The following is a 24,792-nucleotide window of genomic DNA, read 5'->3' on the forward strand; positions in this document are numbered from 1 at the left end:
AATTGGGAGGTTTTTGATCATGAGCTGGTCCACACACCAGGCCTGCTGGTGACAGGTGGGGTACACGTGTCTCAAAGGGGGAAAAGGGTCTTTGCACAGGACTTAGCAGGGCTCCATGAAAGAGCCTTAAACTAGATTCGAAGGGGGAAGGGGATAAAACCCGGCTCGCTAGAGATGAGCCTGGGGGCGGCACGCCGATGTTTGAGGGATGGTGCTAGCGAGGTGCTGCAGTCTGCCAGCTCAGTGGAGGTAGGGAGGATGGAGAGCTGTGTGACAGCAAAGACGCAAGGGTTATTGATGTGTTAGAAACCACAGCAGAACTGCCCCTTTGGACTTCCGGAGGGCATACTGGAGTCACTGTGTTCAGCCAGCTGGGCAGAGGATAGGCAATCCCCCATATGATGCGTCCCATCTCCCTGGTGGGCCTGTCCCAGGGAAGGCAGGGTGCAGTTCTAAGAGTCTCTCGCTTGCTCGCTCTCCCTGATAGCCTCAACCTAGTCACCTCCTCCCGCAGCTCGGTCACTACGTGGAAGATTTCCTCTCCCTGGGCGCACCTCCCACAGCTGTGCTCACTGCTGCCGTCCATCAGCATTGCATCCGTCCGTTGCCTCAGCCGAGGACACTGGGACGGACAGAGCGAGCGACAGTAGTTCAGTTGAGGTATGAATGACAGTGGCAACACAAAAACTGGAACTAAACAAGAAGCCAAAGCCAAACAAGCCAATGGCCTAATCCAACAACAGCCCAAGCATCCTGCCTTCCTACTGCCAAAACAGGACGGTGGTTCATACCTTAAAGGCTACTTAGCCCTTTGCAGGACCAGGCCTAGACATGAAGACTACAGCGCTAAGCTGTTTTACAGGGTTTTTTCCTTTTTTTTTTTTTTTTTTTAACACTGGGTGGCTGTTGCTTCACTTGCTCTTTTGACTGTCACAATTTCAAAGTGAGTGTACAGCTTATTCACAGGGTGAGAAGGAAGGGGACCTTCCAACTGAATTTGCTTTCCCTTGGAAATGGCTGAGGCAGGCAAGCATTTGTGGTCGTTACCTCTCTGTCTTAAGCCCTGTTTCGTCTTCAAAATAAATTCAGGAGCCAGAAGGCAGGAAGAAGAGAAACGGTCATATTTTACTCCTTGAGGGGCTGGGTTGTTCTCCCTCCTACCACCATGACTGTGACCATTGGCTACTTTATCCATCCACCTGTCCCACAGCACAAGCGTTGAGGTTCTATAGAGTTTTATTCTCAGTTCTGCTCTGAGCTGGCATGGGAGAAAGCCGGCTTGAAGCACTAGTGGCTGCTGCCGTTCTTATTCGCTTCCTTTGCTTCCGTGATCAGCGGCGTCAGGCTGGAGAGAGGCTTGGCTAATTTTAGGAATGGATGCTGTGCAAAGGAAAAAAAGAAATGAACCGTTACTTTCCAAACTCAGGTACTCACAGCCTCAAGCAGCATTTCTCTGGTTATGGGGAATACGCTGAAACAGGACTGAGGGGACCATCTGCACCTGCGTCTTCATGTCCAGTACCTTGCTATCACAGGCAAACAGGGTCCAAAATCCCATTAATCCCTTTATCAAGTTGTCTTCAGCGTGCTGGCATTTCTGCCCTGCCAGCACTCTGGGAATGCTGTTTGCTCTCCCAGGGCCTTGTTCCTTTCAGGAAACGCAAGTTACTTACTTAGGTTCCTGTTTTTTAAAGACATGGGCTATCTGAGTTGTCAGAAAAGAGCAGAGGCATAAACCGTTCCTTAGGGAACTCCAATAGCTCCAGGAAATGTTTATGCCAGGAGTATTTAGGCCCATGTGTTCTTCTGAAGGCCACGGAGGTACAGGTTTTCAGCACCAAGACAAGAGCAGGGACACCAGTGACAGAGCGCTGACGGACTCAGCTCTGGCTTGCAGCGAGAGCAGTGGCTACCATCCCATTTGCCACTATGTAGAGCTGAATATACTACCAAAATTCAACACAGGGCCGCAAAAATGATCAGAGGGACAGAATACCTCTCCTAGGAGGACAGGCTGAGAGAGTTGGGGTTGTTCAGCCTGGAGAAGAGGAGGCTCCGGAGAGACCTTTTTGCAGCCTTCCAGTACTTAAAGGGGGCTTCTAAAGAAAGATGGGGACAGGTTTTTTAGCAGGGTCTCTTGCAACAGGACAAGGGGTCATGGTTTTAAACGACAAGAGGGTAGATTCAGGCTGGATCTAAGGAAGAATTTTTTTGCAATGAGGTGGTGAAACACTGGCACAGGTTGCCCGGAGAGGTGGTAGATGCCCCATCCCTGGGAACATTCCAGGCCAGGTTGGACGGGGCTCTGAGCAACCTGCTCTAGTCGAAGATGTCCCTGATCACTGTACGGGGGTTGGACTAGATGACCTTTAAAGATCCCTTCCAACCCAAACCGTTCTATGATTCCACTTCTTTTCCTTTTGAAAAGCACCAAGACTGGAGACTAATATGAGGGGGTTCCGTCTCATGCCTTTGAGTTTAGCTGGTGAGAAAACCATTCCATAGAACAGCTGTTCCGCTTGCAGCCGTGTCCCCTTTTACCTGCAGAAGTTCCTTGGCAGACCCTCGCCTGTCCACATCCACCTCCAGGCAGCAGCTCAGAAAGTCGCGAAACACCGCGGACAATCGCTCAGGGTTCTGCAGCTCTGGTGTCCCGTTCGTAGCGATCAGATGCAGCGCCTAGAGAAAAAGGGAACATGAGACTCCACCTGTTTCCTTCATATCCATAACTGCCCAGATAGACCCCATTTTTTAAGGTTCAGTCTCCAGTGGCAGTTTCTTCCCTGGCAGGGGGTCAGACAGGATTTTTCTATAGCTACATAAAAAACCTGGAGGCAGCCACAGCTCTTCCAATATCAAAATGATCTTGCCTTGACAGCTGATTTCACGGACTGACCTGGTTAGTATGAACTACATCGGCAAAAGCACATTTTGCTTCTCCAAGTAGTGACAGGCTTGTGACAGTGACAGTTTACAGCCTCTTTTAAAGAGTGAATTTGGCCTAACGCTATTATTTCTGAGGATTACTACAGAAAATGCATCTCGGCGGGGCTCACTGTTCCCTAAAGTACAGCTTCCATAAAGCAAAGGTAGCCAAGTTTTTTGCTCTGCTCTTGATAAAAATGGTAACCAGATGGGAAAAAAGGAAATCCATCAGCTTAGTCCTTGGATAAAGAAACAGAAACATTGGGAACCTTTTTTTCAACACAGGCACATAAGTTGCATGCACAAATATCTTATGAAGAAAATGCATCTTTGGGCAGATGGGAGCCAAGCTGCAACAACGTCTTTCAGCAGTCTCCAAATTCCAGATCAGCGTCACTTATGTGTTAAGAAGAAAACGTTTAATGCTTGCTATCAGAAAAACGAGTAATTCCATCGCTATGGTAACACTCCGCTGCCTCAGAATTGGGAGTATTCACCTGTGTTAAGGGTTGAGTCCTCTGTGGATTCCCCTCCATGTTGTGCATAAATGTCCAGCTGCTCATCTGAATGCACAGTCATTCTGTGCACACAAGCCTAGCCAAACACTTGAAAATTCCAGCCTTTCTCCTCTTCAACAGCATCCAGCCGAAGCTAAGCTCAAGTTTCCTAAGCAAAGCCAAGGATGTTCACTGCCAAGCAGCTGACGGTGTTCATGCAGCTGAGCAAGTCTTCCTGATATTCCTCAGGCCAAGGGAGTACAACGTCATTTTGCAAAACACAGGGTGAGCAGTATCCAGTGTGGTTCGCTTGTAACCAAGGTCTAACATGCTGAGAAGCCAGCGAGATGAGTTCATTGCGCTTTTGCAAGATGTTATGTAGAAACGGAAGACAAACCTTTTGAACTATTCAGACATAAACTTCCAGAATACGTCTAAACTACACAGCAATAATGATAGAAATAGGCCGTGGGGTCTTCCATTAAAACGTCTGCCATTAGAACACAGCTCTGTTCTACTGGCACTTAACTAGACCGGGACCACATTGACTTTGCTATTGTCCTCTTAAATACAGAGGACAATTTCCAAGCCTAAAAAGGCAAAGAAACGATCCTAGAGTAAAAACAATAAAAGGAAGCTTCTTTACTTTTCCCACAACATAAATGTCACAACATCAGTCTGGTCCTGTCCATCTGCAGCTGACCTCAGCCACCGGACACAGTGGTGAGCTGGAGTGCCTGTCCTCACTACGCTTCAATTGCGCTACCCAAGGGATGATACTTCTCCTGCGGGAAAGGACTACAGCACCAACGGCAGCTTTGGGGATTTTACTGCAGCCACATTCACCTGAGTGTGAAACAGGAGTGCCAGGACAAATGGAGCTCTTTTAGTTACTTGTTTCTTCTCAGAACATGAATCCCAAAGAAGAGTCATCTTCAGCTCGGTACGTCCCCTTTTCAATATTTCCACCAGAACAGGGAAAGGTCTACGGGAAGCTGAAGTACCTTCTTATCACATATCTTTTGGTCTCCTATGATATGCAGCTGGCAAAGAAAAGCAAGTACGGTACAAAGGAAAGGAGCGTTCGCAGTAGCTGCAAAGGGGCAATAAGCTCATTAATTTGTTTCACATGCCAAGAAACAAGAAAGGCTTCAGCAGACCATTACAGCTGCAGTCTGTGAAAGCAAGATCCTAAAGGTATCCAGGTCACCCAGATACGTGACAGAACAACATACAGATGATTAAGAAGCCTGAAACTGTAGAAGATGTGCAGCATTTGAAAAAAATGCTACAGTTTTGAGACAAATTGATGCGCTGTGGTTAAGAAATGAAAAAGAAATGCTTAAGGCTTTGTTTTGTTTCTGTGGTTTTCTGTTTGTTTTTTTTTTTAATTGAAATCAGGAGGAGGTCCAACCTGAATTTCAAAGGGTTTTTATCACACCAGTGTTTGTCCCCCAGGCCCTCGGCATGTGCCGGATGGAAGGAAATCATAGTGAGAGGAAACAAATACCATCACAGACACATCCAAGACACACATGGCTCGAAAATTGTTCATTCCTGTGAGTTCTGCATCAGCTGGAAAGAACGTGAGCAGCATGGGATGCGCCTGCTCTACACGTGGAAAACAACACTGCATCTACATGAAGACTGCTGCTAACTCTAGGACTAATGAGCCTTTCATGCCCTTACAATTTATTTAGGTGTTTAAGTAACAGAAGCTCCTGTGTGCCTTCCATTATTAAAACAATCCTTCATAAAAAACAAATCAATCCTGTCGGGGTTGATTGACCTTAATAAAACTAGCTGATAACTGGGGAACTTCAGGCAGTCCATCACAGGCTGTTCACTGTTCCTAGCTCAGGGGCAACAACCGCTGAAAAAGAGCCCAGGAAGCCAATGCGGATGGAAGCAACTTCAGGTGCCTGATTTTCATCTACCACAGTTTTACTAAGACACCTGAAGATGCCTTGAAGCTCTAAGTGTCCAAGCTGATCGTATCTCCAGCAGGAGATGAGGCATATATGGAGAAAAAGAGCATCTCAAAGAATCTGGGTGAGGGCAGGAAGAGCTGAGTTTGGTCAGAGAGAAGAAATCCAGTGATCTTTCTAACAAACAGTTGACCTGAGGCTTCTCGAGGAGCCCTAATCAGCATTTGAGGTTAAGGAGGCAGGGAACCTTCAGCATCCCGACCAGTCACGCTAATGCTCTTCACGGGTTTTTGCTGCCTTATGCAAATGCATTTTTTGCAAGGGTCTCCCAGGGAAGCAGGTGGAGTGTGGGCTCCTCTCTTTGCTTGGCTGGGGGTATTTCCTGACCATTCTCTTGTTTCTTCTTTCAGTCTGCAGTACGCAGTCGGGGTGCCACAGACCAGAGAGAGCACAGCCTTACTGCTATGAGAAAAGCTAAAGGTCAGGCTCTATTTTAATTCTAGCCTTAATAAGAATTGCGTATGTATACGCATAGAGCAAACTTAATTTCCTCCTGAATTCCTGCATCCTGTCAGGAATTAACTGTGCAGCATTGAGCTCTGTTTCAGCTCTCAGTCATGAGGTGTTATCTTGGCAGACATTCCTCCACTATGACACACTCCTTTGGTATAAGAACTGGTCATTTCATTTTAAGGAATTAGGACAAAACTGGAAACTTCAAAACATCAAAATACACTAGTGTACTACAAGTACCTGTGCCAAAACAGACTTGTAGAAATGCATTTGTTAAGAAGTGATTATGGCATTACTAGAACCAGTGACACTTCCTGAAAGGCGCAGGTGAGCAATCGGCACTGATCTGAGTTTGGAAAGACTTCTGCACGTACAGTTGAAATATTTTTCATAAAAATTCCCCAACTGGAGGATCTTGCTGCTGAAAAATTCTTGTCATTCAGAGATACAGCTCAAAGAGAGTTCTAAAAGCACATGAGAAATCTCAAGCGTGGTTGAGGGCAAAAATGACACATTTCTGAACAGTCTACATGTCACTTCTCTTTTAAGGTCCCCCTATTGACATAACGACAGCTACAATATATGCCGATATGCTCCAGCGACATATTTAGAAGCAGCCCTTGGTGGAACTAGTTCAAGCTGGTGTAACTGGGATTTTGTCTCATGGGAGACAAAACATGGGGCAGGTTAGAAAGACGGTGGTCTCTGGTTTTATTCGCACCTTACCCTGAGAGGATGAGCATTAACGTAAGGAGGTTCTCCTTGTGCCATTTCAATTGCCGTGATCCCAAGCGACCAGATGTCCACTTTGGGCCCGTATGCGTTTCCCGACACCACTTCTGGTGCCATCCAGTAAGGAGACCCGACCATCGTGCTCCGTTGACTCTGCTCAGGGGTGATCTGAGCACACAAGCCAAAATCAGCTGAGGAGAAAAACAAGTACTGTTAAAGGCAGCTTGATTTATGAAACCAAGCAAAAGAAATCCCTTCCAGATGCCTCAGAAGGCGTTGTTGAATCTATCTGGTAAAGCGGCCATGCTCTGTTTACTCAGTGCTCGAGCCAAGGAAATACTGAAGTGGCCACTGAAAAACCCCTCAAGTTTCATGCAGTGGCTCTTATTCACTTGAAGCTTTAGATTATTCTTTATTACTGCCCCTTCTGGAAGGGACCTACACAAACCGAAACCACTCTTTACACCTTTTTCCTTTCTGTACCTCTCTGGACGTTGGCACTGTGCTCTTAGCTCGCAGCAGTGGTCTGCCAGTGCACTACCACAGGCATCGCTTTTGGGTAACAGGCAGTCAGTCAAAAGCAGCCCCACACCACATCCTGGGAATGCTGCACCTGACCAAGGATACCTACTCAGTTTGACAGATCCATCCATTCCGAGGAGGATATTGTCGCTTTTGATGTCTCTGTGGATCACTTGGTTGGAATGAAGGCAATCCAGAGCTTGTAGGCACTCATAGATCAAAAAGAAACATGAGGGTAAAACTTACTTAGTGATCACACAAGAAAAGAAATGGCTCTAAAGGATTTAATTTCTAGTTGAATTGAGAGTAATGGCAGAGTATTGTGCTCTCAAGAGGAAGAGCTTGCTGCTTCAACACAGAGTAATAACTTCCTAAACGAAGGCGTAGTAGCTTTTGAAACAGAAATGTCAATTCTTGGCACAGACTGTCCCCTGAAAGCACGCACGGAATGACTGCTGCTGCAGGGAATGTGCTATCTCCACCCAGGTGACAAACTATGGTTTGCCAAAAACCAAAAAGTCCCTTCCTTCGGTATAAGATGGATCACTTTTGAGTCGGAGGTCGCATGAGAAAGATTTTATTGTTAGGCTTGACGGCAGATCTGGAAATAGCGTGTTAGGCATTTTTCAGGAGCAACCACCGTTTTGGGTGGAGTGCTATTCTTTTAAGCCGAGGACTGGGATGAAGGAGCCCCTCTTTTTCTTTGTTGGCATTTTAAAATTCTGCCACCAGCATATTTGCTTGTACACGAAAGGAATGCAGTACAGGCATGCTCCAGGCAAAGGTTTAGAGAGGCAAAGTTGAGAAGAGTAAAACGAAAAACAACAAAAAAAGAAATAGTACAATAAAATTCTATGAGTAAAACAACAGAGTGTAAGAAGTGCAGCGATACTGGCAGGCAGTTCACTTAAGATGCTCTTTCTTCTCCGTATCATAAAAGCAACACAGAAACAAAGCTCTGAACATGAAACCTCTCATCTTCTTACCACCTGCTTAGAAGTACCATCCTGTCCCAGTAATGGGAAGCACAGGCGGGATCCCTTACCTCCCTACAGACAGCTGCTATCTGTCCTTCATCCATACATGTCTCCTCAAGAACATCATTTAAAGAGCCTCCAGCTAGGTATTCCATAACCACCCACAGTGTGTCACCGACGAGGTAGCTGAAAGAAGAAAACAATGGCACTGAGATGAGTGTGCACGGCCAAATTACCTCTGGAAAAAGGCTACAGCTGATTTTGTTTCCAAGTCATTCTTACATGAGGACAGGACAACATGAATAGACATTCCCTCTAGGCTATACAGGACTTAGAACCTGTGCGGTCTAAATGAGGAAGGCCCATAAGTGAACAATTAGAGGTCCGAGTTGGCAAGCAAGTGAAAAATTGAAGTTCAGTAATGGCAAAGATAAATCTTGGACCAGGAGGATGTGTACCAGTGAGGACAGGAATTGGTCAACAGTTTGGAAAACCTACCAGAAAATACATCCAGGAACAGGAGAAACAATTTAAAAAGTGGCAAATTACGTGTTTCTGCAAACAAGAACTTCACCTTCCTGATATCCACAGCAATGGAAAAGAGCAGGAACAGCCCAAAGGAAGTAATTTCGAGGAGGATTTACCAGCACTTATGATAAGACACAGAAAAGATGATCAACTTAACCACAAAACCAATCAAGCCAACAACAAAAAAACATGGAGGTAGGCTGAGATGGCTGTGCCAGGTCCTTGAAAACAGTCTTAAGCAATATATGCCAGAAAAGATTAATGCAGACAAAATGCAGTCTCCTCCCATACACTGGCTATGAGTAGATAAACAATAGAGGTCAATTTTCTGCCAGTGACCAAAGGGGTTTTTAAAAAGGTTTGGCTTGCAGCATGTACATGAACATTCACGTGATCATACCAGAACTACTCACCTGTCTAAATAGTTCACAATATTGGAGCTCTTGTTTTCTCTCATGATGAGGATTTCGTTAACTATTAGTTCCTTTTTGGGCTGTTGTTGGAGATTAATTTGCTTTATGGCCACCTAAAACGACAGGGAAAGCCATTAACTTGAGTAGCCTGTTGCACAAGGTCCCAATGAACATGGAGCGCGTGTTTTTGGAATGACATAGCAGAGCTGTGCCAAACTGTCTTGGTATCAGACCAAAGAGCTCAGTAACTTATATTACAACACCCAATTTCTCTGCTAGCCTGGGTGCTAGTTACAGGACACACGGCCATATACATTTTGTCTTGTGAAATCTGTACAAATGCTCTTTAAACTATCAAGCACGCATCTCTAACAACACTCTCTGGACCGACATTCACAGAATCACAGAATCACAGAATCACTAGGTTGGAAAGGACCTTTAAGATCATCAAGTCCAACCATTAATCCAGAACCACCATGTCCCCTAAACCATGTCCTGAAGCGCCACATCCACACGTTTTTTGAACACTTCCAGGGATGGCGACTCCACCACCTCCCTGGGCAGCCTGTTCCAATGCCTGACCACCCTCTCAGTGAAGAAATTTTTCCTAATATCCAATCTAAACCTCCCCTGGCGCAACTTGAGGCCATTTCCTCTTGTCCTATCACTAGTTACTTGGGAGAAGAGACCAACACCCTCATCGCCACAACCCCCTTTCAGGTAGTTCATTCTTCTCAGATGGTCTTAGTTTACCACCACTATTATTGTTGATGCACAGTTTGCAAGCAGGAAGTGATTTTGTTACTGCCAAGATACACAAAAACTGCTGGTAATGCTTTAGTAATTGTACGATTTGTCATCATTATTTCAGCAACTGCTGTTACTCTTGACTTGACGGCATAACAGAGAGAAAACACAGACGTACATTACATTTCAAAAGCCATACTAAAACAATCATTAAGGTTACACACACAAAAAATACAGTCCTGGCTGTTGCCTTCGCAGGCGTGGCGACCTGGTTCAGGAACGCTCGGGCCATCAGCTCGCTGACACCAATGTGGTAGACGGCAAATGGCGTTTATTAGTGTGTGACACGGCGTTATATAGCTTAGGTTTCTAACCTCACTTCCGTCTGCTTGCATCATAAATTAAACGCTATTGGCTTTCAGGAGAGGGGCCCTAACTTTCCGTACAGCGCGATATCTTCCGGCCGCCAGACCCTAGCTATCTACACCTGGCACTTCCTAGCTTCTTGAATCTTGACTTTGCAACTCGAAATACACATTCCTTAACACAGTTCAGATTGGCAATTACTTTGAGGGTTTCAAAAAAATAATCCATTCTATGTCATTTGATGGATACACCCCGGGTCCTAAGCAGGGCTAGACCTCTACCTAAGAGCAGTTATAAAGCGCCTCTATCTAGTCCTGCTCTCAACATGGCACGAAAGAGACCACCACTCCGCTCCCATTCCTGGGTTTCTAGCCACATTTTCAGGCAGGGTTTGTATAGATTCAAGACCGCTTGCCTTGGAAAAGGAAAGGAATGTGAAGAGGCCACTTTAAACTGGTCACTAAAGGGGCTGTCAAAGCTAACGCCGCTTTCCTTCAAGATTCGTTTCTCACCCTCCTGGCCCCCACTTCCCTGCGAGCACTTCACGGGCTGTAATGGGCTGTCACCGACACCAGACTTAAACACGACTGTTTGGTTTGGGAGAGATCTTTGCTCTTGATATACTTCTTCTACACTGACAGACAAGAGAATGATTTCTAAACCAACACATTGACGCTGGCAATAAAAATGATACTGTTTTTATCAGTCCCAAAAGCTTGCTGGGATTTCTGAAGGCTGAAGACAGCAGATGATGCATTTTGCCAGCTGACACTAGCCTGTGCTTCAGAGGAACCGCCTTGGCAGTAAAGATCTACTGGCCACCCAAAAGCCCCATCCACCCTTCGCACCAGAGGGGAGAGCACTAAAGACCTGCAAAATCGGCTGGGACTGTGGACACTTACCTCTTGTCCTGTGGTGATGTCCATCGCCATGTAAACAGTTCCTGACGCCCTAGAAGCAAAACAGCAGCAAAGAAAGGAGCACTTTAGTCCCTAGGAGTGAAAGCAAGCCCAGACAGGAGATCGCTGCTGCCTGTAGGGTTTAAAAAACACCTTTGTTCACCCACTCCTTCAGGCAGCAGCGCACAGCGCAGCAGCCCACCAGCCCTCTGCCACGCAGGGTATCCAAGAGAAAACTTATGCCCAACGTGAAGAACAAGGGATGTCCAACATGAGGAAAGGATCCACACACAGCTTTCCCCAGCATAGCAAAGCAAGGAAACTATTCTCCAGCCATCCTACAAGGTCACAGCTAGAGCAGGTTAAGGCATGTTGTGCTCCAAACACGGGATCCTTAGACAGCTTCTTTAGGTGTCAAGAGCCCTCAGCAGCTGCTTCTGTTAGGTGCACCGGACACGTGAAGGACTCTTCATGGTATCTGTATTTTCCTCCTGTGGCAGACACGGGTTGTGTTGTAGAGCCACCAGAAAGAAATGGTGCTCTCATCTGCGGACTAGGCAGTGTGGCGTTTTGTTTGCCATCTGCCTCTTGTTAAAAGAGGTTCTTCCCCTGTAATGATGTGAAGGGCCTGAAAGGCCACGGTCAGAGGAAACCCCTTTGGGTTTAAAGTAACTGCAGGCTTGTAAACCCCATTAGTGTTCCTTCTGAGCTAAGCACAAGTTTACACTGCCATCATGTCAAAGCTGACGTCTGCACGGACAGTGAGGCAACGGAGAGCCAGCGAGGGAATTCTGAGAAGTGGGAACACCCATCCGGCAAGTGTCCCACTGACTGACAATGCCAAAATCAGTTTGCTCCTTTTCACCTGATCCCCTGGCTTGTTTGTGTACCTGCAGGCTGAAATATGTCTGAAGCACTGCTATCCAACAGGCACCAGGGACGATTTTTTTCTGGAGGATTTTTCCCCATCACTACAAATTGACCTGCAGCATGACAGTCACGAGCTGGTGACGGCAGCACGCTCACTGCTCTGTAAGAAGGGCGTGCCATCTTCAGGCTGCACTAAAAGCTGGAGGAAATCAGTTCAGAGACCCTTTCAGGCCAGATATTAGCCACTTCTCTTCCCACCAGCTGCTGAGGCACCTTTGTACAAGCTCACTCCTAGGATGGTGTCCTGGTTTCAGCCAGGATAGAGCTGGTTTTCTTCACAGAAGCTAGTGTGAGACTGTGTTTTGGATTTGGGATGAGGAACTGTTGATAATGTGCTGATGTTTTGGGTTGTTGCTGAGCAGTCAAGGACAGTCCAGCTTCCTGTGCTGGGCTGCCAGCAAGCAGGCTGGGGGTGCACGGGGAGCTGGGAGGGGACACAGCCGGGACAGCTGACCCAGACTGGCCAAAGAGATATTCCCTACCATCCGACGTCATGCCCAGTACATAAACTGGAGTTGGCCGGGGGGCGGAAATCGCTGCTCGGGGACAGGCTGTCGATCGCCGGGTGGTGAGCAATTGCTGTATTGGGCATCACTTGTTCTTGTACATTCCTTTGTCGGTATTATCATTGTTGTTTCCTTCTTTCTTTCTGTCCTATTAAACTGTGTTTATCTCAACCCACAAGGTTTTTTTTCCTAATTCTCTCCCCCACCCTACTGTGGGAGGGGGAGTGAGCGAGCGGCTGCGTGGTGCTTAGTTGCCGGCTGGGGCTAAACCACGACAGTCCTTTTTGGCGCCCAACGTGGGGCCCGAGGCTTGAGATAATAACAGTTGCAGGTCACAATATCAGTTTATTTGATTTGCATGATGCTCTCGTCTTTGTTGTACATGTTAAGGATCGGTGTTGGTCTCTGCGGGCTGCTGTACTCGCCTGCAAGTTTTGTTTTTCGAGCACTGACCTTGAGCTTAATGTGGTATCATCTGAACTCTGTACTAAAGCCGTTACTGTATTTTGGCTACAGTCTTGTGGAGACGATTAGCAATTATACTTCTGCCTCTGAAAGGCTTTCTATGGAGGAAATGTAGAATGGTACCTTTGCTACCCTCTATCATAACGTTTCCTCCTTCATCACAGTAATTTTTCCGTATTTTGAACACCCTTGGGTAGTTATAATACCTCTATTGCTACTTCTGGGGAACATTGTTTCGGTTTTGTCTAAGGTTGGCAAGCAATTTAAGAATATCACCCGGAGATCTGCCCCAAGGCTGGATAGTTATGAATGGCAGGGCGTGTGGAACAGCATGGGCAAATGCCTGGGGCGGTGGGCACCTCCGGTGTTTTGGAGCTTCACTCCCGAACAAGTGCAGAATCCTGATAAACTAGCAGAATATCTGGAAGAAGTATGCTGTCAGCCTGGCAGCTCCAAGGAGACACAAATCATTGCCATGTGCTGGGGCCTGGCCCATGCCTACCGAGCTCTATTTAACACTGTGCAAAGGGGAGAGAGGGTCTCTGGGTCTGATGGCAATGTGGCAGGCACTGTGACTACTCCAACCCCTGCAACAGGCACTGTAGCTACTCAAACCCCTGTGGCGGCCACTGTGACTACTCCAACCCCTGCAACAGGCACTGTAGCTACTCAGACTGTTGCAGCTGAACCAGAGAACCAGCCCATCCCGGTATCAGTTGCCCCTGTACAAAAGAAGAAATCTTGGAAGCGGAAGTCATCTCGTTTAGTAAGGGAGGAGGAAGATCCTGCTAAGAAGGAGCCAGAGGAAGAGAGTGAGGAGGCAGAGTGCTCTGAAGCAGGGCCATCACAAGCACGGAAGAGGGAAGAGAGCGAGTCATTGCTTGAAGAGGAGGAAGAGGAAGAACTTATAAAAGAGACGGTAACTACCCGATCTCTATCCCTGAGTGAATTGCGAGATATGCGAAAGGATTTCAGCCGTCGTCCAGGTGAGCACATTGTCACCTGGCTGCTCCGATGCTGGGATAATGGGGCCAGTAGCCTGGAATTAGAGGGTAGGGAAGCCAAGCAGCTGGGATCCCTTTCTAGGGAAGGGGGCATTGACAAAGCAATTGGAAAAGGTGCACAAGTCCTCAGCCTCTGGAGACGACTCCTGTCGGGTGTGAAGGAAAGGTATCCCTTCAAGGAAGATGTTCTATGTCACCCAGGCAAGTGGACCACCATGGAGAAAGGTATCCAGTACCTGAGGGAGCTAGCGGTGCTGGAAGTGATTTATGGTGACTTGGACAATGGACAATCATCCAAAGATCCAGATGAAGTCAATTGCACGCAACCTATGTGGCGGAAGTTTGTACGGAGTGCACCATCATCATATGCCAACTCATTAGCAGTAATGGCCTGGAAGGACGGAGAGAGACCAACGGTGGATGAATTGGCTGGCCAACTCCGGCAATACGAAGAAAGTCTCTCTTCCTCCCTACGGGCCTGCGTCTCTGCTATAGAGAAACTGTCCCGAGAGTTCCGGCAATTCAAAGAGGATATGCCCTACCCTCCACCCACACGGACCAGTGTCTCAGCCATTAGGAGTAAGCGCTCTTCTGTTCAAGAGAGAAGATATAGAGGATACACACCCCGAGCCACCCTGTGGTTTCAATTGCGTGACTACGGAGAGGACATGAGGAGGTGGGATGGAAAACCTACCTCGACCCTAGAGGCACGAGTACGCGAGCTGCAAGGAAAAACAATTACAAAAGGGGGTTCAGGTTCCTCGAGGAAAATCGTCGCTCCACTTTCCAGTGGGCAGCTTCCCAGAAAGAATAGAAGAGCTGATCTCACCTCTGATCCTCTTGAAGGGACTTCTGATTCCTATTTACAAGAAGTGGGTAACGAGTACTATGAGCAGGATTAGAGGGGCCCTGCCTCCAGCCAGGCAGAGGAGAGGGATAACCGAGTTTATTGGACTGTGTGGATTAGATGGCCTGGCACATCAGACCCACAGGAATATAAGGCTTTAGTGGACACCGGTGCACAATGTACCCTGATGCCATCAAGCCATATAGGGGCAGAACCCATCTGTATTTCTGGAGTGACAGGGGGATCCCAACAGCTGACTGTACTGGAGGCCGAAGTGAGCCTAACTGGGAATGAGTGGCAGAAGCACCCCATTGTGACTGGCCCAGAGGCTCCGTGCATCCTGGGCATAGACTATCTCAGGAGAGGGTATTTCAAGGACCCAAAAGGGTACCGGTGGGCTTTTGGTATAGCTGCCTTGGAGACGGAAGAAATTAAACAGCTGTCCACCTTGCCTGGTCTCTCAGAGGACCCTTCTGTGGTGGGGTTGCTCAGGGTCGAAGAACAACAGGTGCCGATCGCTACCACAACAGTGCACCGGCGGCAATATCGCACCAACAGAGACTCCCTGATCCCCATCCATGAGCTGATTCGTCGGCTGGAGAGCCAAGGAGTGATCAGCAAGACTCGCTCACCCTTTAACAGCCCCATATGGCCAGTGCGAAAGTCTAATGGAGAGTGGAGACTGACAGTAGACTATCGTGGCCTGAATGAAGTCACGCCACCACTGAGCGCTGCCGTGCCAGACATGCTAGAACTTCAATATGAACTGGAGTCAAAGGCAGCCAAGTGGTACGCCACCATTGATATTGCTAACGCGTTTTTCTCGATCCCTTTGGCGGCAGAGTGCAGGCCACAGTTTGCTTTCACCTGGAGGGGTGTCCAATACACCTGGAATCGACTTCCCCAGGGGTGGAAACACAGCCCTACCATTTGCCATGGGCTGATACAAACTGCACTGGAACAGGGTGAAGCTCCAGAGCATCTGCAATACATTGACGACATCATCGTATGGGGCAACACAGCAGAAGAAGTTTTTGAGAAAGGGAAGAAAATAATTCAAATCCTTCTGAAAGCTGGTTTTGCTGTAAAACAAAGTAAGGTCAAAGGACCTGCACAAGAGATCCAGTTTTTAGGAATAAAATGGCAAGATGGACGTCGACAGATCCCAACGGATGTGATCAACAAAATAACAGCTATGTCTCCACCAACTAGCAAAAAAGAAACACAAGCATTTCTGGGCGTTGTGGGTTTCTGGAGAATGCATATTCCAAATTACAGTCTGATTGTAAGCCCTCTTTATCAAGTGACCCGGAAGAAGAATGATTTTAAATGGGGCCCTGAGCAACGACAAGCCTTCGAGCAAATTAAGCAGGAGATAGTTCATGCTGTAGCCCTCGGGCCAGTCCGAGCAGGACAAGATGTTAAAAATGTGCTCTACACGGCAGCCGGGGAGAATGGCCCTACCTGGAGTCTCTGGCAGAAGGCACCAGGAGAGACTCGAGGTCGACCTCTCGGGTTTTGGAGTCGAGGATATAGGGGATCTGAGTCCCGCTATACTCCAACTGAAAAGGAGATACTGGCAGCATATGAAGGAGTTCGAGCTGCCTCAGAAGTGGTTGGTACTGAAGCACAGCTCCTCCTGGCACCCCGACTGCCGGTGCTGGGCTGGATGTTCAAAGGGAGGGTCCCCTCTACGCATCATGCGACTGATGCTACGTGGAGTAAGTGGGTCGCGCTTATTACACAGCGGGCTCGAATAGGAAACCTTAATCGCCCGGGAATCTTGGAAGTGATCATGGACTGGCCAGAAGGCAAAGATTTTGGAATATCACCAGAAGAGGAGGTGGCGCGTGCTGAAGAGGCTCCACCATATAATGAACTGCCAGAGAACGAAAGGCAATATGCCCTGTTTACTGATGGGTCCTGTCGTATTGTAGGCAAACATCGAAGGTGGAAAGCTGCTGTATGGAGCCCTACACGACGAGTCGCAGAAGCCGCTGAAGGACAAGGTGAATCAAGTCAGTTTGCAGAGGTGAAAGCCATCCAGCTGGCTTTAGATATTGCTGAACGAGAAAAATGGCCAGTACTCTATCTTTATACTGACTCATGGATGGTGGCAAATGCTCTATGGGGGTGGCTACAGCAATGGAAGCAGAGCAACTGGCAACGCAGAGGCAAGCCCATCTGGGCTGCTGAATTGTGGCAAGATATTGCTGCCCGACTAGAGAATCTGGTCATAAAAGTACGCCATGTAGATGCTCACGTACCCAAGAGTCGGGCCACCGAAGAACATCAAAACAACCATCAGGTGGATCAGGCTGCTAAGATTGAAGTGGCTCAGGTGGATCTGGACTGGCAACATAAGGGTGAATTATTTATAGCTCGGTGGGCCCATGACACCTCAGGCCATCAGGGAAGAGATGCAACATATAGATGGGCTCGGGATCGAGGGGTAGACCTGACCATGGATGCTGTTGCACAGGTTATCCATGAATGTGAAACGTGTGCTGCGATCAAACAAGCCAAGCGGTTAAAGCCCCTCTGGTATGAAGGACGATGGTTGAAATATAAATATGGGGAGGCCTGGCAGATTGACTATATCACACTTCCACAAACTCGCCAAGGCAAGCGCTATGTGCTTACCATGGTGGAAGCAACCACCGGATGGCTGGAAACATACCCTGTGCCCCATGCCACCGCCCGGAACACTATCCTGGGCCTTGAAAAGCAAGTCTTATGGCGACATGGCACCCCCGAAAGAATTGAGTCAGACAATGGGACTCATTTCCGAAACAACCTCATAGACACCTGGGCCAAAGAGCACGGCATTGAGTGGGTGTATCACATCCCCTATCATGCACCAGCTTCCGGAAAAATTGAACGATACAACGGACTGTTAAAGACTACACTGAGAGCAATGGGTGATGGGACATTCAAACATTGGGATAAACATTTAGCAAAAGCCACCTGGTTAGTCAACACTAGGGGATCTACTAATAGAGCCGGCCCTGCCCAATCAAAACTTCTACGTACTGTAGAAGGGGATAAAGTCCCTGTGGTGCATGTGAGAAATATGCTGGGGAAGACAGTCTGGGTTACTCCTGCCTCAGGCAAAGGTAAACCCGTTCGTGGGATTGCCTTTGCCCAGGGACCTGGGTGCACTTGGTGGGTAATGCGGAAGGATGGGGAAGTCCGATGTGTACCTCAAGGAGACTTGATTTTGGGTGAAAATAGTCAATGATTTGAATTGTATTATGTTAATTGTTACACAATACAGTATGTCATTACTACTATGGTTGCTATCTACCATATCAATGGTATTACAGTAAGAATCACCCAGACTGATGAAGAATGAGCTTCACCGAAATTAAGCAACATGCAGCAGTGATGGAACCAGAACTGGCTTCAGCAGCTTGCGCCCAACAAATCCCTCGAGACCGACATCTTCGACCTGCAGATCATGGACATGGACCGTGCCAGATAACGATCCAACACCACATACCATCTCCCCTGCCCTGAGAGACTGCTATGATGGATGAAGCCCAGAGTCATGGACTGAATGAACTACACAGACATTTTAAAGTGATGGCCCATGGACTAAGAAAGTGATATCTGTGTGTATATATTAAAAGACAGGAAGAGTAATAATGAATAATTGGAATGTATTGAAAGTACAGGACCTGGGCATGACGTAAATGGTATGGAATAAGGGGTGGATACTGTCCTGGTTTCAGCCAGGATAGAGCTGGTTTTCTTCACAGAAGCCAGTGTGAGACTGTTTTGGATTTGGGATGAGAAACTGTTGATAATGTGCTGATGTTTTGGGTTGTTGCTGAGCAGTCAAGGACAGTCCAGCTTCCTGTGCTGGGCTGCCAGCAAGCAGGCTGGGGGTGCACGGGGAGCTGGGAGGGGACACAGCCGGGACAGCTGACCCAGACTGGCCAAAGAGATATTCCCTACCATCCGACGTCATGCCCAGTACATAAACTGGAGTTGGCCGGGGGGCGGAAATCGCTGCTCGGGGACAGGCTGTCGATCGCCGGGTGGTGAGCAATTGCTGTATTGGGCATCACTTGTTCTTGTACATTCCTTTGTCGGTATTATCATTGTTGTTTCCTTCTTTCTTTCTGTCCTATTAAACTGTGTTTATCTCAAACCACAAGGTTTTTTTTCCTAATTCTCTCCCCCACCCTACTGTGGGAGGGGGAGTGAGCGAGCGGCTGCGTGGTGCTTAGTTGCCGGCTGGGGCTAAACCACGACAGATGGGCAAAACAAAAGACTGTGAGGGCGATGGTCATACTGTCACGGTCACACGTGCGTCACACGCATGTTTCTTCTGGCTCTCACTTCTTCAGTCGACACATATCTTTTGAGAGCCTGGCACAGCTCTAAGTGTCCACTGACATTTTACAAATGACAATGAGAACCAAACCTTCGGGTACAACGCAAGCGGCAATCCCAGAAAGGGTTTTTATACAACGAATGGAGCAGAAACACCTTCCCACAAGTGCCCCACCAAACAAGAAGTGTCTACGATAAAGCCTGCCAGAGAAAGAGCGTGAGTGCGTCTGGCTTTCTGCAGCATCTATCAGTTCTAGGTCAGCAACGTGCTACCCTGACTCCAAACCTCACAAGCAGTCACGGTTTCTTTACAAACACTAAGGTCACCTGCCTTAACAGGCAGGAAAACATCTCCTGATGTCAGTGAACAGCTTCTGTCAGACACTGACAGCAGCGTGATCCTGGTGCTACACAATGGCGCTGGCCCTCCCGGAACTACGACACAGCCACGGAAACTTTGACCGAGCAGGGAGTCTGTCTGTATTTAAAACGCAAGTCAGGTACCTAATTTTGATGCCATTTCTTCTTGCCTCCTCACATCGGAACCATTTCAAATTAATCCTAGTTACAGTAAGCATGGTTGGGCTTCAAAGGGAAATAGCCTGATGTTTTTTTTTCTGTAAACTCCTAAAACCTGCAGGATCCACAAGTGGTCTGCCATCAGGCAGATGATGCATGTTCTCATCAAGTACTTTGTGCTTCAACTCTCTGTTTATTACTGAATTTTTGTTCTTTTCTGCCTCTGCTAGAAAAGAGAGCTTATTATTTATCTCTGCGTTCTGTTGCTAAACTATGTGGTTATAATCCAGATCACTGAATATCTTTTTAGAGCAAAATATTCAAAAGAAATGGTATTGAGAACTGGTATCTATCTCACAACTAGCAGGTGCTAAGTGGCTCTTTTAGGCAACAAAGTTTTTTCGCCATTCTTTAGCGTGGCCAGATTATTTTGCGACATACAAAAAACTATTCCCCCTTCTCCCCCTAAGAACATAAGCAAATAGGGGCCACACACTTGAGGGACAGTAGACCTTCCCGGTCCTGCTCCTTGCTGCAGACAAGACATTGGCTCCATCAGGTTGTCTTTGGCCGTGCCTTCCGACCGCACTTATAAATTTGATCGGTACTGAGAGACAGGAGAATCTAAATCCAGGGTTGTCTGAACATGTCTGGAGCTTGCCCGACTTCACGCTTGATATTACACCAGCAAAATACCTGGCCCATTTTTCGTGTCAGTAACTGTGGTCAGACTCACCCTTGGCCAATTTGCTCCAATTCAGTATATTTCTTCTTAGGATCTCCCATGCTCACAACGCTCCCTGAAAGAAACAAAATTAAAGATGCTCACTGCAAACTGGAGATACCAACTTCCAGCAGGTCAGAAATGCAGCTCCACTGTCTGGGCTTGTGAGTCGTTTGTAGCCACTTGGGCAACAACAACAACAACAACTTCGTCATACAGGCAGCTCCACAGCACAGACAGCCTCCACAAAGACGGATTTTCTACAGTCCTTTGGAGAGTTACCTTGACAGCAAACTAAGAGCATGGAGAAACATTCACAGCAGACAGGTATCAGAAAAGAACAAGCACCAATGCAAGTGTTTGTTGTCAAGAAACACTAACGAGCGCTGGAACAACAGAGCCTTTATTTCCTTAGGAATAAATACTCTGTGTGATTCAACGGAAGGTTTAATACTACCAAAGATTACATGCACCTTGGGTTCTGGAATCAATTTTGATGAACAGGTGCCATTTTCAGAACAGGAAAAATACTGCAGAGTGTTTCCAGGAGGGGATCTTCTCAACCTTTCAGCAGTTTGCCGGAAGAATGCCTTTATGTTTTTAAAGAACAGCTTCTCATGTTCATTCACCAGGAATGATGGGGTTTTAAGAACTATCACCATCATCCACTCATTACCAGGCTAAGTTCTGAAGACCTTGCTTATGCCAGTCTAAGAACCACACTGCTTGTCTGCAACCTGACTGGGATTGACACGCACTTGTCCTGCACTCTCAACACTGCACGCATGTTGATCTCCACAGAATCACAGAATGGTAGAGGTTGGAAGGGACCTCTGAAGATCATCAGGTCCAACCCCCCTGCCAAGGCAGGATCACCGAGGGCAGCTTGCACAGGAACGCGTCCAGTCGGGTTTGGAAGGTCTCCAGAGAAGGAGCCTCCAACAACCTCTCTGGGCAGCCTGTTCCAGTGCTCCATCACCCTCACAGTAAAGAAGTTTTCCTCATGCTGAGGTGGGACTCCTGTGCTGCAGTTTATGCCCATTGCCCCTCGTCCTGTCACTGGGCACTACTGAAAAGAGACTGGCTCCATCCTCCTGACAGCCACCCTGCAGATATTGATAGACATTGAAAAGGTCCCCTCTCAGTCTTCTCTTCTCCAGACTAAACAGCCCCAGGTCTCTCAGCCTTTCCTCATACAAGAGATATTCCAGTCCCTTAATCATCCTCGTAGCCCTCCGTTGGACTCGCTCCAGGAGTTCCCTGTCTCTCTTGAACTGGGGAGCCCACAACCGGATGCAATAGTCCAGATGAGGCCTCACCAGCGCAGAGTAGACGGGGAGGATAACCTCTCTCGACCTGCTGGCCACACTCTTCTTAATGCACCTCAGGATACCATTGGTCCTCTTGGCCACCAGGGCACAGTGCTGTCCCATGGATAACTTACTGTCTGCCAATATTATGCTTATTCACAAATAAGCACAGCCGTGGTGGACAGCACGAACAGCAGTATTCCTCAGGCTGCCGCGTTACACAGGCAGCTGCACAAACGAGATGCTGATCATTCCAGCAGTAAGGCTCAGAAGCCAGGTCAGATGGGGTGCTGCCGCCTCCCGGCAGCTCTGCGCTGCAGCAGCGGGAAGGCAGGGCCGGCACATCTGGCACAGGGCATGGGACAGAAAGAAATACCGAATACGTACTCAGTTTCTCTAGGATCTCCTCATCTGTCAGCCCAGATCTTGTCTCCTGCCCGTCTGTGTTTCTGGACAAAGCGTTTGATTGTCCACATTGCAGAGTGGTGGCCACTTTAGCTGGTGCCAGCGCAGCGGCAGGTTCAGTTACAGAGCATGAGTAGATCTGTGACAAGAAAAGGCGTTGTATCAGAAAGCTGGCTTGCAGAGATGCCCCTAAGATCATATTGCAAATGCAAATGCTTACGAAGATGCCTCTTCTCTGCTACTAAGATAAATTCACGGACCCTATCAGAATCACAGGAAACTCATGACTAAATGGGAAAGTTCAAACCCGATTGTCGGGGTGTCAGTGGCCTGGGTGAAGCACTGTCATGGTAGGACTGTGGCCCGCAGAGTCTTCACCCGCAAGTGCTGTCTGACCAGAAACATGCAGCTCTGAATTATCCCAAATACAGTGCTATCCAACGCTGGGACTTACTGGTTTTGTATGTTCAGGCCAGGGTGCGGGAACAGGGGGAGGTTCAATGCCTTCTTCCTCCTCCTCATCACCTTCATCCGCTTCTTCAGAAACAGGCAGAGCTGGTGGGGGTTCACATGCTGGTTTTGTGCCCTGTGGACAGACGGGAGCATGAGCGACAGTCACCACTTTGGCACTTGGGAGCTTTGACAATTACACACCACTTGGGTCTGCTCAGACAGCTTCAGGAACCAATCTGGACATGCCTGTAGTCCTACAGGCCCCGGTGCTAAGTTACACGTGGCACAGCACAATTTAAAGGTTACAAATGACCCTGCTGTTTTGTTAAGTTGTCTTGGCGTTTTTCATTCTTGCTGAAAACAACTTATCCATGCCCATGCTTAGTCAAAGTCCAATTTTACAAAATGTCATGCTTGGATATATCGCTAGAAGTCACATCTAGTTGCTGGTTCATTGCTTTGGCATTGTATCTACAGTCATGGTAACAGTTAATTAAGCTAACAGGTATCTACTTATTCGAATGTGGTTCAATACAAGGGTTTAAGAACCCTCCTATTTAACCCCAACCTTTGCTGCTGCTGCAAAGACGCTACGGTTGACTTTCCTTCAGCCTGCAAGGCTGGCACTCTGTCACAAAGGGCAAATCTCACAGCTTGCTCCACCATTCTTAAATGCTAGGAAAGCTAAAGGTTACTTTCACACTCACCGAAGGATGGGTTTCTCGGTATGCACAGGCGATTTTACCTGCAATGCGCAAAGGAAAATTAACCAGATGCTGTTATAAAAATGCCTTTTGTGGGGAAACCCACAGAACAAGGAAATCCAAAGAGACGACATGTTTCTTTCACAACATCCCTCCAGGAGCAACAGCTATTTTACATAGAGAGGAGGGTAACAGGACAATAGAAAATTCTACACTTTCTTGTGTCTATTTTTTGCCCTGTTTTGCCAGTAACTAAAAGAATTGGAAACTTATTCAAGAAAATGCAGATTGGTCTTTAACTGTCCATGCTTCTGTTCCCCCATTAAAGCTTGCCAAAATTCCACCTTAGCTGTGCCACTTCTATTCTGACAAACCACAGTCACAGCTCCTGAGTTCAGGAGCGTACACAAAGTGTTTTGAATTTTGCAGTTCACCACAAAACTAAGTGCTTTTTTAGCAAACATTAAGTGTCAACTTAGACAGTCAAATCTCTTCATTATGCAAGTTAAAAAAAAAAGATGCTTTCCCTCAAAAGAAGAGAAACGGTAGTAAATTCTGGAGATTAACCTCACAGTTTCTCTCTCACAGAAGCTCTCCCAGTCCGCATTTTAGCAGTTGCACTGGTTGAACCAGCAAACTGAGGAAATTGCAGACCCCACTGCCACACACGATCATGTGTGGGGAACTGAACCACTGCAGGTAAATCTGTCCAAAAGCTGTCCACACCCGGTGGGATAGAGACACCCCCTTATTAGCTGCAGCTCTTGACAGAAGCTTTACCAAAGTCATGGTATCTTACTGGCATTTTCGTTTAAAAATCAACTCCGTTATTAAGGAACAGCCAAAGAACACATCGATACAGAAGCCAACTAGTAGTAAAAACCTCCACTTACTTGCTACATGTGTGGCCAGCCAGGGTCTGTCTGGCAAATACAATACAGAAAAAGCCAAAGAAAAGAAAACGCGAACTGCAGCACAGACTTGCTCTCTCATTTTTGCAACGGTACGTCACAATTTTGCAGACTCTAGGCATCCAGGAGGATAAAGGACATCCCCATCACATCTGCAGGCTCTTGGACGGGAATGCCCACACCACGAGGGTCTTCCTGGAGTGAGCCTGCTATGGAGATTGCTCGGGACACTTATGCCTGCCTTCTCGCCCTCTGTGACACCGTTCCTGTTACATCACAATGGCAGCCGTTCTGGGTTGGTTTGCGAGTTTATGCACAGCAACCTCGTCCTCTGCATGGGGTTTGCGTGGCAAGGTTGTGGCAGCAGGGCTGCAGGGGTGGCTTCTGTGAGAAGCTGCTAGAAGCTTCCCCTGTGTCCCATAGAGCCCGTGCCCGCCGGCTCCAAGACGGACCCGCCGCTGGGATAACATATTTCAGAAGGGGACAAAACCGGCACGTGGCATTTGCAGCCGGAGAGAGGAGTGAGAACATGTGAAAAGAGCTCTGCAGACACCAAGGTCCGTGCGGAAGGAGGGGCAGGATGTGCTCCCGGCGCCGCAGCAGAGGTTCCCCTGCAGCCCCTGGTG

General features: G+C 47.7%; 3 protein-coding genes across 3 annotated transcripts in view; 2 read left to right on the forward strand and 1 right to left on the reverse strand.

Moving 5' to 3' along the window:
- The window catches only part of LOC309416429 (serine/threonine-protein kinase PAK 3-like), a gene marked incomplete at its 5' end in the record, with an annotated part of 266,010 nt that overhangs the window by 99,554 nt on the left and 141,664 nt on the right, over nt 1-24,792 (forward strand). The gene's annotated exons all lie outside the window — the stretch shown is intronic.
- Nucleotides 1-24,792, forward strand: part of LOC309416404 (E3 ubiquitin-protein ligase RBBP6-like) — a gene marked incomplete at both ends in the record, with an annotated part of 135,506 nt that overhangs the window by 73,030 nt on the left and 37,684 nt on the right.
- LOC309416408 (serine/threonine-protein kinase PAK 3-like) lies at nt 439-24,060 on the reverse strand (the record flags this gene model as incomplete). Its single annotated transcript, XM_082015964.1, has 11 exons — nt 439-1,380; nt 2,542-2,679; nt 6,590-6,786; nt 7,227-7,326; nt 8,163-8,280; nt 9,036-9,148; nt 11,051-11,099; nt 20,396-20,459; nt 22,081-22,237; nt 23,259-23,296; nt 24,036-24,060. The coding sequence occupies 11 exons, from the start codon at nt 24,058-24,060 to the stop codon at nt 1,288-1,290; spliced, it is 1,092 nt and encodes a 363-aa protein (XP_081872090.1). The 3' UTR covers nt 439-1,287.

Source organism: Phaethon aethereus, assembly GCF_964289735.1.
Source record: "Phaethon aethereus genome assembly, contig: HAP1_SCAFFOLD_108, whole genome shotgun sequence".
Taxonomy (NCBI): Eukaryota; Metazoa; Chordata; class Aves; order Phaethontiformes; family Phaethontidae; genus Phaethon; species Phaethon aethereus.